Source organism: Lepidochelys olivacea, assembly GCF_965140295.1.
Source record: "Lepidochelys olivacea isolate rLepOli2 genome assembly, chromosome: 7".
NCBI classification, from domain to species: domain Eukaryota; kingdom Metazoa; phylum Chordata; order Testudines; family Cheloniidae; genus Lepidochelys; species Lepidochelys olivacea.
This window is the reverse complement of record NC_140417.1, coordinates 83,399,679-83,413,081: the sequence shown is the minus strand read 5'-3', so window position 1 is coordinate 83,413,081 and position 13,403 is coordinate 83,399,679. Positions and strand designations below refer to the sequence as shown.

At 42.3% G+C, this 13,403-nt stretch overlaps 1 protein-coding gene across 2 annotated transcripts in view; it reads right to left on the bottom strand.

Moving 5' to 3' along the window:
* Positions 1–1,448: 1,448 nt before the first annotated feature.
* The window catches only part of LOC311523616 (prosaposin-like), a 47,854-nt gene continuing 35,899 nt past the window's right edge, over positions 1,449–13,403 (bottom strand). The window contains exons 8-14 of one of the 2 annotated variants that reach the window (XM_084633791.1): positions 10,200–10,316; positions 8,404–8,502; positions 7,793–7,976; positions 7,390–7,559; positions 5,521–5,601; positions 4,828–4,935; positions 1,449–3,026 (exon numbers count right to left, since the gene is read on the bottom strand). In XM_084633791.1, the coding sequence (XP_084489917.1) occupies positions 2,991–3,026; positions 4,828–4,935; positions 5,521–5,601; positions 7,390–7,559; positions 7,793–7,976; positions 8,404–8,502; positions 10,200–10,316 (795 nt within the window). In that variant the 3' untranslated portion in view covers positions 1,449–2,990. The remainder of the gene's footprint in view (positions 3,027–4,827; positions 4,936–5,520; positions 5,602–7,389; positions 7,560–7,792; positions 7,977–8,403; positions 8,503–10,199; positions 10,317–13,403) is intronic. The other variant, XM_084633792.1, reaches the window with a different exon arrangement.

The following is a 13,403-nucleotide window of genomic DNA, read 5'->3' as shown; positions in this document are numbered from 1 at the left end:
ATTTATTTATATATAAAGTATTAACAGGGTTACAAATCCTTGCCATGTAAATATCAAAACTGAAACAAGAGTCATTACAACACTTGGCTTCTGTTTAAAGAGCCATTATACAGGAATATAATCATTAGATCTCTCTATTTAACAGGGTGTAACCATTTAACAGAGTAAGCATCATCACAACACCTGTTGCATGTCACTTCTAGTGATCTTATTAAATTGAGTGAAATCTCAGATTACACATTTAACAGACCAGACATGTCAATCCAATGTTAATATTCAAAAAAAAAAAATGACCAGGTGAATGTATTTTGAGTATTGACTAAAAGGTAACCAAGTATCTATGTATTTGTTTGTCCTTTGTCCATTTTGCTATTAATTTTTCCATAGCAATAACCTCCAATATTTTTAAACATTCCTCTACAGCTGGATTATTTTTCCTTTTTCCAGCAAGAGGGTACCAATAACCAAGAATACTATCAGGTGAGGAACTAATTCTTTATTTCACTTTGTGTGACAGTTTCCTCAAGGAACCCCTAGGAGGATTACCAAAGGGTCATTTTGTAATAACTATCCAACAATTTATGGTATTTGGTTACAAATTGCATCCCAATGCTTTCTAATGACTGGACATGTCTACCATATATGCACAAAATCTTCTCTTTCATCCGATGAAGTGAGCTGTAGCTCACGAAAGCTTACGCTCCAATAAATGTGTTAGTCTCTAAGGTGCCACAAGTCCTCCTTTTCTTCTTTCACCACAGTTTCTCCAACATTTATTCCCATTCAGTATCTCTTTATATACTGTATGTTTAATCTGACTGCTATGAGACACCAGTGAAACAGTTGCTGGTCCTCTTTTCCAGATCAAACCCCATTCCTCTGGGATAATTTGTCTATCCAGAACATTTTCCCAGCATGCCATGTATGGACATGTCTTGGTTAAGAAAGTTGTCTGCGAAGATTGATAGCAATTAGTTATAAGTTTTTTGTTTCCTAATTGCCAAGACGCCATCACTTCTATTCAAGTTAGCTTTCGGTATGAAACCAGTTTTTCTAGAAAGTTGAGAAACATAATGCCTGACTTGAACATACTGGTACCATAGCTGAGTGGGCCAGTTAAAGTTAGTTTTGATCTCTAAATAAGTTAGAAAAGTTTCTTTACTGAATTGCTGGCCAATTGTATGTATTCAACAGTCTACCCTTTTCTGAGCAACACCCTGGGGTCAGTGCTACCCTATGTTCATACAGATTTGCTGCCAAGCAGTAGAAAACACACCCTTCATGTTCAAGCCACCTGTATAACATGTTCAGCTCTTCAGAGTTTATCTAAATTCAGGCAATAATGAGGACTTGCAGCAGAAAGTGTATAATGGATGGATCACCCACACATGAAAGCCAGTGAGAGGCTTCAAGAACTATTGTGTACAAAGGGAAAGAGCACAAAGATGTCAGGTTTACAGGAAGTCTTTATTTTTAATTACAGAAGATTTTGTGCACCATTAAGACCATGTTCTATTGAAAGCAGCTGCCCGTTTCCCCCTCACATCTATAGCAGGGCAGAAGGGATGATCAAGAGTTCTGCCTGCTGAATTAAAATGGCTGCTCTCACAAATAAGCTCTACATAGGTATTTATACTGAGCTTGCATAATAGAATCTGAATTACTTTAAGGAGCATCCTTGCCCAAGTTTTTTATGCCAATCATTCCTGACAAGGAGGAACCTTTTAAAAACTCACTAGGATTGGGGCTTGGATCTAGTTTAATAGACATGGGGCTGCGCTATCAGGATAAATGTCATGCAGCCAGTAAGGCTAAGGGAAAGATGCTACAGCTAAGGAGAGCTGGATGTTCTCCTCACTGATGCACAGGGAAAAACCTCATATAAGGCAGATGCTTTGATAGCCACTACACAAACTTTCATCACATGGAGTGAAAAACTGCAGCTGCTTTGTATCTTTCTATGCTTTTGAACATGAAGTATTTTCAGATCCTGTACTAATTCCAACAGAAAAGCTATACGTCATGGTTTTGTATCTCATTCAACTTAAAAAAACCCCAGTATTGAGGCTGTACTACTGGAGAAAGTAATGGAAAGGTAAGAATTACAGTTAAATTTAATCAAGTTAGTTTCCTAAGATGTCTACCCAAAAGCATCCCCAACAAAACACAAACATGTCCACATTGAGACAGCTCCCGCAGCTCTTGCCACACAAGCTGTGCTTTTAGATTGCTCTTTTCTTTGCTACAATGATGAGGCACTTAGGACCAGATCCTCAGCTGGTATAAATCAACATCACTCCACTAACTTCAGTTGAGCGATACTGATTTACACCAGATGGGGATCTGGCTCTTAAAAAACTTACTTCCAGTTGTAAGTGGAGTCAAACCCCAAACCTTCCTTCTTTGGATTATACAAGAAACATTTCAAAAAAGGTAGTTTTACTCTTCACTTACAAGTCAGTAAAATTTAGGATGGGATGTTTAAATAAACCCAAAGGATTGAGAGGCCCCGGTCACATTCACTTGCAATCCCTAAATCTCTCAGACAGCTTTAAGAATCTGAGCCTTTATTGTCTTGTCCCAAGTAAGGGCAGAGTGCTCTAGAACACTGCAGTAAAGTCAAAACCAACCAACCATGGAATTTCAATTTAGTCAGCCTATTCTGGTTTATTTATTTTACAAGTAGACACAAGGCTGTTAATTCACAATGGAACAAACCCCACGCTACACCACTCCCCACCCAACAACCCCTCTGCTCCAAATGCACAAAGAACGGTACAGTTTTAAGGCTTTTGTTGAGTCACCATTGCAGAGGAGTTCCCTAAATGGCAGCAGCACTGTGAACAAACCTGAAGGCACAGGACCTTCAGAAGGGAGAGGAGAGAGACAGTTCTTGAACAGACCTGGACATCTCCCCCATCCCCACCCAAACAAATCTCAGGATGCTTAATCAAAACCATGGCAAATATTTTCAGCTGGAAAGGTTTCTTCTAGTACCATATATGACGTTTGCAGTGCTCAACGGCCTAGGAGAAAGAGGAAGAGAGGTGTGAAAGAGAGGCCTGCATTGACATATTAATAACATAGCCAGTGTCAATTTGCACGAATAGCTTGGAGCACCAGCACCATTCAGGATTTCAGAGCAAACTGATATTAAATCAAACTCTCCTGGTTTTCTTTAGTGGTCCTAATTAGCACTGTATGAGATGCTTCACCAGGAAAGACTGGGGCGAAGGAAGCCATAAATACAGGAAAGCCCTGGTTTGATGTATGATTCTGACCGCTCCATTGCCACGGGCTAAGGAGGAGTGCATCCCACCACAGGAAACAACTCACAGCTCATTGACCTGCTCTGGTTCTTGCACTGCTCTTGTCACCATGGTACCTGAGCATCTCTTATCAGTTAACAACAATCCCTTCAGCTCATCAACTGGCTCCATCAACTGGAAGGACAGATAGCCAAACAAGCTAAGGCTCCATTTATACCTTAAATAGGGAGTCTGAACTACTGACAAAGGGATCAGGGAGTGGGAAATTAAGGCCTCTCCCATACGAACACAGTTAAATGTTAACCGAGCTAAAATTGGATATTGTTTATTCCCAAGCTGAACTTCTGCTTTACGCAACTCACCCCTCTGTACTATTGGGTAACAGCCACTAAGTGCTTATGTTGCTGTGCTAACCCTTTGTGCCGGCATTAATGAGTCAGTGGAGTTTTCTACAGGAAGCTGTGTTGAAATTAGCAGCCTGTATATGCATCTGTATATGCACCAGCAACCATTCTGTGACTGAAACAGTCATCCAATATGAGGATGGAGCATGGGAAAAGAGTAAAGAGACTTGATCATACAAGTATTCAGCAACTGAAAGATTTTCTACCTAGCTAGTGAAGAAGAGAGGCTCATGGATCTGCAGCATTAACTTGCCATGTTATCTCACCCAGTACTCCTGACCCTGGTTGGGGCAGGGCAAATATTTGTTCTCCATAAAACCTCCAGCCTTGCTTTTTCCTGGGCAGAGCCAGACAATTGTCACAGGTCATGAAGATGCTTTGTACTATGGTAACTTTGGACAGGTAAGAGTGCAAGTTCCAGAGGAAATGGCCAAGCCAGATGTGGGCTAAGCTAGCTCCTTCTATTTCATCTATGGATGTGACCAACCTTCTTCCCAGATGATCTCATTCCTTTAGGATGTATTTTTAGTGCCATAGTCAAAACTTTAACCTAACTCCTCTGTATTAGCATTTGTGGATTTCTCCAAAATAATCTCAGATTCCCAAGGGGTTAAAAAGCATTCAAGTGAGCTGGTTACACCTACTGAGCCTCTCAGCTCCGAGTCAACTGTTCAAAATTGCACCAGTGAATTATTGACAGTGAAGCCTCAGGTTTTCGAAGCAGAAGAGTCCCATTAGGTCAATCCCACTGCCAGCACAGGATGGTCACTCCAATAGAACATCTAATCCTTTGGCCAGCATAATAGTAAGTGTTCTAGAAGTGGCACATTTACACTTCTGAAAGGGGCTGAGCGGTAAGCAAGAGCTGACATGCCTCTAGTCTATTCCCACCAGGTAAACCTCCCTTTCCCGACAACCAGAGACCAGGCATTTGTAGTTCTCTCTCACAAATGTGGCCTGATTCTCCTCTCATTTACACCAACATTACAATGATGATAATCCATTTAATTCAATGGAGTTACTCCTCATTTAGGCCAGTTACGTGAAAGGAGAATCAGGTTCAATATTTTTAAAATACTGGTACTTTAGTTTGTTGCCCATTAATTTAACGGCATCTCAGACTCTCCCCTCTGGGGGAACCTCTGGTGACTTACATTGCATTTAGTTGCAGTCTCCATGTTCTTACACCAGTAGCTTGGGCCCCACACACATGGATCTTCACCCATGAGATCCTCTTTGGATGATGCACAAGCTCCTATTTTCTGTGCAGTGAAAGGAGAGAGAGAATGAAAGGTGCAGTTTTATCTTCCTGTTTACCATGGGCATCAGTGATCTCACTTCTTCCCCACCCTGATTCAGTGCCGCCTGCACAGTAATGACTATTTCCAGTGGGGGTTCGAGTGTGTAGACAAAGCAGATGCAGTGCCAGGAGTTTCCAACACCATAGCGCTAGACTGCTATAGCCAGTTGGGTCTGTAGCTGAATGAACAGACTTGTGAGAAGCCCCTTGAGAGGACACCAAATTTCAGACTTTAGATAATTTCAGATTCTATGCTGGCTGCAGATTTGTTGATCTAATATTGAAGATTGCATTTGAAGCAGGGACATGCACTTCACACTGCATTACATGACCGTTACGTTTCCCCGCAATTGACTCACAGGGCAGGGAGGAGAATAACGATTTGCATGTTTAATCTTTGCAAAAGGTAAATACTGTAAATCTATTTCTTCTTTCCTGGCAAAAAAACAATAGTCTATGAACAGCTGCCCTTTCATGAGTCCATGCAATCGGACAGCTAAACTTATAGTATACTTCCCCCATAGCATATGCTAGCGGAACTACTTACAGTGCACACAAAAGAAGGATCCATTATCTGTACCAGGAGTCGTAGGGCTTCTGGTTCATACTGCAGCACAATCTCATCACACTGTAACAAGAAGAGATGGCATGAGACTGAATGCTTTGCTAGACCATGACGAGATGAAGACAAAGTACCCTGATTCAAATAGAGGAACCCCAGATTGTCTTGTGATTTATAGATGAACATGTTTCCATTGCGATTGGGGAGGAAGTGCTTAGGGAGAGTCGTTCAGCCCTTTAGAAGTGTGCAGTGCATCACTACAGATCAGGAAGATTGTACAAGAAATGTACAGGCTATTGCTTTCCTTCCTTCCTCACCCCACACTCTGTATGCAGTGAGGCAGGTAGGAGAAAGGGAGGAAGAGAGGGAGCTCTTATGACCCTATGTTGAAACACAAAACTTGCACTCCTGTGCAGGAGCTGGCCAGAAGGTGGCCCTGCCCTGCACTCACATGCTATAAATGTGTCAGTTATTTTCAGCAGCCCAGTGCCAAAGTACTGAGATAACCAAATGCTCTTCGGCAGCTAGTCTGTAGTTCTGTTATGACCTTTTCCCCCCAAGATGCAAAAGTGCGGCACCAAGACGGCAGCCATGACAGCTTTTACCCAGACAGCAAAAGGATCCACAAACTCATATTGCTACATAAAGCTGGATTTTTAGACTGACAGTTTAGGATAGGTGCCAACTCCTTTTACCCTCCTCCACACGTCCCTCTGACTGTTATTGCAATGACTGAACAGCTCAGATACGGTGCAATGACAATAAAGGACAGTATAGGATGCATTTCCTGGGCATGACGATGTACACCCGAGTTACCACATGAGGCATCTATCTCTAGAACAGTTCTCTAGTGATGCTGGACTAGGTGGCTTTATACATTTGTCCATTTTGTATTGTGCTCAGATTCTGATTGGGAGGCAGGCTGCCACATATCTAGGGACAGGTGCTGCCATCTGATCTGCCAGAGATCAACTTGCTCTGTACCCACGCAGTTTATTTTGAACAAAAAGAAAGTCTATATTATTTGGTGCTGAGTAAGAGGAGAGAGATCCCAGCAGGGATTTAGAACTAATACACATTCCAGAGTCTCAGCTGCACTGTGGCCAGTTTCAAAGCAGAGTCACCAGCCCATGAACCTTTTCATGATTCTCCAAATTATCGTCTGCTGGAGATGGAGGCAGTCAGCCATTTCAAGCACAGAAGCCACTGCGAAGACTCCGATATTAATGCCCAGCCTCAGTGCACGTGAATTTGTTCTCAGTTGGATTTTAGAAAGGATAATCTAAAATATATAGGTGTAAAGCATTAAGAGGCGGGGGAAGCAGCAGATAGGTGACAGGCACTGTGGATGGGGTACAACAGTGGTTCTCAGCCAGTGGTACAAGTACTCCTGAGGGTATGCAAAGGTCTTCCAGGTGGTACATCAACTCATCGAGATATTTGCCTAGTTTTACAACAGGCTACATAAAAAGCACGAGCCAAGTCAGTACACACTAAAATTTCATGCAGACAATGACCAGTTTATACTGCTCTATATACCATACACTGAAATGTAAATACAAAATTTATATTCCAATTGATTTATTTTATAATTATATGGCAAAAAATGAGAAAGGAAGCAATTTTTCAGTCAGTCACAGTGTGCTGTGACACTTCTGTATTTTTATGCCCATAGTTTTTTGCAAACAGGTTTAAGTGAGGTGAACCTTAGGGATACACAAGACACATCAGACTCCTGAAAGGGGTACAGTAGTCTGGAAAGGTTAAGAGCCACTGGGGTACAAGACATATGTTTTAGCCAGATGGGTAGGAGACATCAGATCTTCCATCCCCACAATAGCTACTTGCAGTTACCTTGTCTGTCAAGGGTTTTGGCAGTAAATGACAGCCCTTCACAAGCAGAGTCCCAATTTCAGCCTGTGTCTCATTCTCCTCCAGCTCATTGTCAATATAAGTTACAACAATCTGACACACATTGCAGAACTCGCCAGCATTTACCGGTAATGGCTCCAAAGCACTTCTCTCTAGCAGACACACAGAACATCAGAATGTTAGATATCCACCTTTCTAGTGAGAGTTCTCAGCAGCTTAGTGTGCTCTAGTCCCAGATCTAGGAACCAGTCAAAGGCTCCTTTCCTCCAACCCCAGCAAGGGGCCTCAGATGAATACTGCACTAGTGCCATATATGTCCGGAGATTGGACTCTTCACAAGTAAACAAGCATGCTTTGGACAGGATACTGGTCACCCAGTGCTTACCAATGTATGAAGGGCTACTCTTGGGGCAGCATTTCAGCATGATGCATACAACTTCGGGATTAGTCGCTTCCAACAACATGATGACGACAGCCTTGCCATAGGAGTCCACAAAGTCCTTACACTGCCCTAAGACACCATGAGGTAGCATGTAGCAGACCTTCTCCATTTCTTGGACTATTTGCTTCTGCAACACAAAAGCAGCAGGTGTCAGGAGAAGAGAGAATAAATCTATGCAATCTATCCTCTATAGTACCTCTGTAGGGGGCAGATAGATCTCAATCTTCTGTGCAATTCTTCCCTCTGCTGCAGACAAAAGTTTTACTGTGTTGATTCACCCACTAAGCCTAAAAAGTGTCTAAGCCAAGGCTTCTCCTGCACCAAGCCTTGGGAGGAGCTTGCAAGCAGCATTTAGCCTTTCACAGAATTCCCTCTCCCCCTAAAAACCCCTAAGCGACGGAAATGAGAATACAGGACACAGCTAGGGCTATTGCCAGGGCTACATACCAGCTTTCTTACACCACCATAGCAGCAGCAGGACATACTCTAAACTGGGAGCTGCACCCATAAATAGCCTCTGCAAGTTCTGCATCACTGAACAAAAGTCCACATACCTCGGTCATGTTGTTGCTCAGCAGGCTCTCTGCTGCCTTTACTGCAATCTCACATATACCGCACAGGGGAGTTTTATTTTCTGGTCCCAGGTTTTCCTGCTTATTACAGCACAACAGAAAGTTCATGTAAAACAATAATCATATGGGGTAGGGGATACAGTCGTTTCTAGAGAACCCTATTGCTTTCATCCCTATTAAAGTCCATGTGGTGTTTTCCCCAGTGATCTGAAAGACACTGCTTTTGCACTGAAATCTCTCAAAAGATAAATTGGAGAACTGGTCTTGCATCAGTAGGATGAAATTCAATACAGATAAGTGCAAAGTACTACATGTAGGAGGTACTGTACATGTACAAATGTACAACTACAAAGTGGGAAACAACTGGGTAGGCGGTACAGCTGAAACAGACCGGGGATGACAGCTGATCACAAACTGAATATGATTCAACAATGTGATGCAGCTGTGAAAAAGGCTAATAGCATACTGGGATGTGTTAACAGGAGTGTCATCTCTAAGACATGGGAGGTAATTGTCCTACTCTACTCAGCTCTAGTGAGGTCTCAGGGGGAGTACTGTGTCCAGTTTTGGGCCCCACAGTTCAGGAAAGATGTGGACAAATAGGCGAAAGTCCAGAGGACAGCAACAAAAATGATAAAAGCTTTAGAAAACCTGGTCAATGAGGAAAGGTTAAAAAAACTGGGAACTTTTAATCTAGAAAAGAGAAGGCTCAGGAGACTGATAATCTTCAATTATGTTAAGGGCTGTTACAAAGAGAACTGTGATCAATTCTTCTCCATGTTGACTGAGGGTAGAACAAGAAGTAATGGGCTTAATCTTCAAGGTAGATTTAGGTTAGATATTAGGGAAAACTTTCTAGCTATAAGGATAGTTAAGTACTGGAAGAGTCTTCCAAGGGAGGTTATGGAATCCCCATCATTGGGATGTCAGGGATGGTTTAGGTTACTTGGCCATGCCTCATTGCAGGGGGCTGGGCCAGAGGACTTCTCAAGGTTCCTTCCAGCCCTATTTTTCTATTATTCTAAAATATAAGCTGATCTGACTGAGTTATGTGCATGTGAACACTGTACATTTGAAAAAAGGCGCTTTTGGGATTCTAACAACTGAAAACTCAGACTAAACTTCAACCATACAAGAGATTAGCCCTCACTAAGGGCTAGTTCATCTGATGAGGAGATAGAATTGTATATCACAGATAACGTTTGAAGCAACTGAAAGCGATGTCCTGACTAGAGCTGGGGAAGGAGGGGTGTGGGAGGGGTTAAGAGAAAACATTTTGGCAAAACAAATCAAAGATCAAAATTTGTAAAATTTGAAAGTTTTGATCAGTGCTAATCCTGACCAGGCCCTAGTTCTGTACTGCATTTCATACCACCTCTACGAAGGGAAGCCGTTTCACAATCTAACCCCAGAATAGTGAGATCGGTACTTTATACCAGAGATTCAGGCTGTTCAGTACACAAGGAAGTCTGTATTTATTGCCTGACTTTGACCCTTCCTCCAGCTCAGTGGTTCTCAATTTTTTGTATTGGTGACCCCTTTTACACCGCAAATGTTTTTTATATTTAACACTATTACAAATGCTGGAGTTAAAGCAGGATTTGGGGGTGGAGGCTGACAGATTGCGAGCCCCCACATAATAACCTCACGACCTCCTGAGGGGTCAGGACCCCCCCCCCCCACAGCTTGAGAACCCCTGCTCCAGCTCATGTGGGTAATATGCAAGCCTTGCTCTTTCTTCAGCAAAACAACAGAGGGTGCTGAAAGACTCATTTTACCTCCACAGGCTGCTTCATATTGGACATATGCATCACTTTAGCTGGACCCAGAGACTGGAGGGGCACAGATTTCAGGGAAGGACAGAATCCAACTCTGCCACAAATATCCTTTGGGTGCTGGAGAGAGAGACACAAATCAAGTAAGGACAAGCTCTATGCGGTTATATCCACTCTATGAAGAATTCCCTAAAGAGGGAGGAGACAACCCAAACCAGTGTTATAAAGGTTTCAATACACCTGGCAACTGTAGTTTCTATACATTCTTGGAGGAATTGGGTGGTTGAAGGTAGGTTACCAGGCCAGCGGTCTGATCAGATTTCCTTCGTAATATACTGTCAAGATGACACTGGATCTGTAGATAGTCTGGATTTAAGGCTAGCTCTTAGGTACTACGTGCAGCTTTGTAAAATGTCTTGTTTTCAGTACCCCACACGAGTGCGCCAGCAGAGCTGTGTAATCCCTGCTGCATCCTCCCAATTAATACCTTATTTCTCAAAGTATAAGACATGCTTGACATAGAGAAGCTTGTGCAACCTCAGATAAATAATAGACAAATTACCCAGACTCCAAAGACTGTGCATAGAGAGAAGCAATGCCTCCAAGATGTAGCCAAATTTCTGACTACATGGCCAGACACTGTCTTTCCCTGGGTCACACACTGGGATAAGCATTTCAAGAATTAATTTGCAACAGCCGCACCATGTCCCTGCAACATGATCTCACGCTGCACCATGACAGACACAGGATGCATAATGCTAATCTCACCCTGGTTTTACCCTAGTGTAACCCCATTAATTTCCATGGAGTTATTCCTCATTTAGTCATTGTAAGTGAGAGCAGAACAAGCCCAAGGTCTCCCAGGAAATGACTAGTTATAAAACAGAAAGGCACTGGGAAAGCTGGAACCTGAAGGCCCCATTTTTAATTCCCAGTTCAGATTCTCATGCTACCCATTTTAGTGCTCTGACCCATAAAGATTACCCTAGAGGAGAGCTGGTCAGAGCTTTCAAACATGAAAATAAAACAAAAATGTCAACTCCAAACCAAACAAAAAATCATGTTTCATTTCAAATATTTTTCACTGAAAAGTCAAAGTAGAACCGTATTTGCAAAACATTTCAGTTTCAGGAAAACAGCACTTTTCATCCAAAAAAAAAAAAAAGAGAGAGAGTGAGTTGGAAAATTTCAATCAGATATAGTTTAGGCCCTTCTTGACTTCAGAGTTAAAGCAAGGAACTGATAGAGTAATCTCCCTGCTGGCTCCAATGTCCTCACCTTTATCATAGGAAGGCCTTCATACCTGCTTCCCAGCTCACCTCCTCACCATTAGGTTGAAATCTTAACTGACATCTGAGCTGGGAGTGGGAGCAGACGCTGGGAGCAGGAACTAAGATCTACTCATAGGAGATCTCTCCCTAACCCTCCAAACATCCCTTGTATCTGTCAAAGCTGACTGCAAGCCACACCACACCTACAACTAATTAGCAAGAGTTGAACTACACTTAGGAAGGAAAAATCAAATGCACAACTACAAAATGGGGAATAACTGGCTAGGTGGTCGTACTGCTGGAGAGGATCTAGGGTTTAATAGTGGGTCATAAATTGAGTCTGAGTCAACAATGTGATGCAGTTGCGAAAAAAGGTAATATCATTCTGGGGTGTATTAACAGGAATGTTCTATGTAAGACACAGGAGGTAACTGTCCTCCTCTACTCAGCACTGCTGAGGCCTCATTTGGAGTACTGTGTCCTATTCTTGGCAGCACACTTTCGGAAAGATGTGGACAAGTTGGTGAGAGTCCAGAGGACAGCAATAAAAATGATAAAAGGTTTAGAAAACCTGACCCATGAGGAAAGGTTAAAAAACTGGGTATGTTTAGTGTTGAGAAAAGAAGATTGTAGGGGACCTGATAAGTCTTCAAATATGTTGAGAGGTGTTATAAACAGGATGGGGACCAATTGTTCTCCATGTCCGCTGAAGGTAGGACAAGAAGTAATGGGCTTATTTTGCAGCAAGAGCAATTTAGGTTAGATATTAGGAAACGTTTTCTAACTATAAGGGGTAGTTAAGCTCTGGAATAGGGGGGTTGTAGAATCCCCCTCATTGGAGGTTTTTAGAATAGGTTGGACAAAACCCTGTCAGGGATGGTCTAGGTTTATTTGGTCCTGCCTCAGCACAGGGGGCTGCACTTCATGACCTCTCCAGGTCCCTTCCAATCCTACATTTCTATGAATCTTTTAGATGAAAAGCAAAAGAAATGCACCACCGCCGGCAAGTGTAATAAATAACTTATTGTTCTGCTGGTGAAGAAGCAGGGTTGTTGAAAGAAATGATGAAACAACAATTAGAATTCAAAAGAAACCAATCAAGCAGTCACAATATCTATAGAAATTCCACAAATAAAATGGGAACCTGCTAAGGAAGACACCCCCTCACCACCAGTCTACCTGGATCCCAGTCATCTTTATTAGAAACATAAAGCAATGGTTTCATTGGCATTGTCCATTCCAGATTAGTGCCCAACACGCTAACAGCCAATTTTCCTGCGATTAAAACAGGGACATCCCTCAGTCAGACTAACTCAGGTCAGAAGTTGAGTACTGCCAAGGGCAAACCCAAAATTTTCCGTGTGTTCTTTTCCTCACCTTAAAATATTACTGCCAAGTACTAGCTACAATCCACATTTAATTAGACCAAATATATAAATATTTGAATGTTCTTGTTACTATATAAAATAATGTTTCCACATCCCCAAATGGCACTGAAAGAACAAATCCCAAACAGGACCTCATAACATCCCTTCGAATTTGAAAAGGTTATGTTCAAGTAAATTTAAAATCTGGATTATTCTTTAAAAAAATAAGATTCTTTACTTTAAAGGCAGCATTGCTGTCTAGCAGTTAGAGCTGGAATGAAAGTCAAAGTGGGATTTTGTTCCCCACTGATTCAAAGTGACACCGGGCAAGTCAACCACTGTGCCTCAGTTTCCCCAAGTCTACAATGGGTATAATAATGCTTAGCCACCTTTCTGGAGCGCTTTGAGACCTTGGATAAAAAGTGCTGTGTAAGTGCAAAGTGCTACTTTGAACAATGATTTTCATCTCGCAGCAGACGGCAGGGCCTCACCATCACTGCCATGGACATGTTTCTCTTCTTTTCTCCATAGCTTTCAATCCAACCCACACACAAATTTCAGCTGCCTCA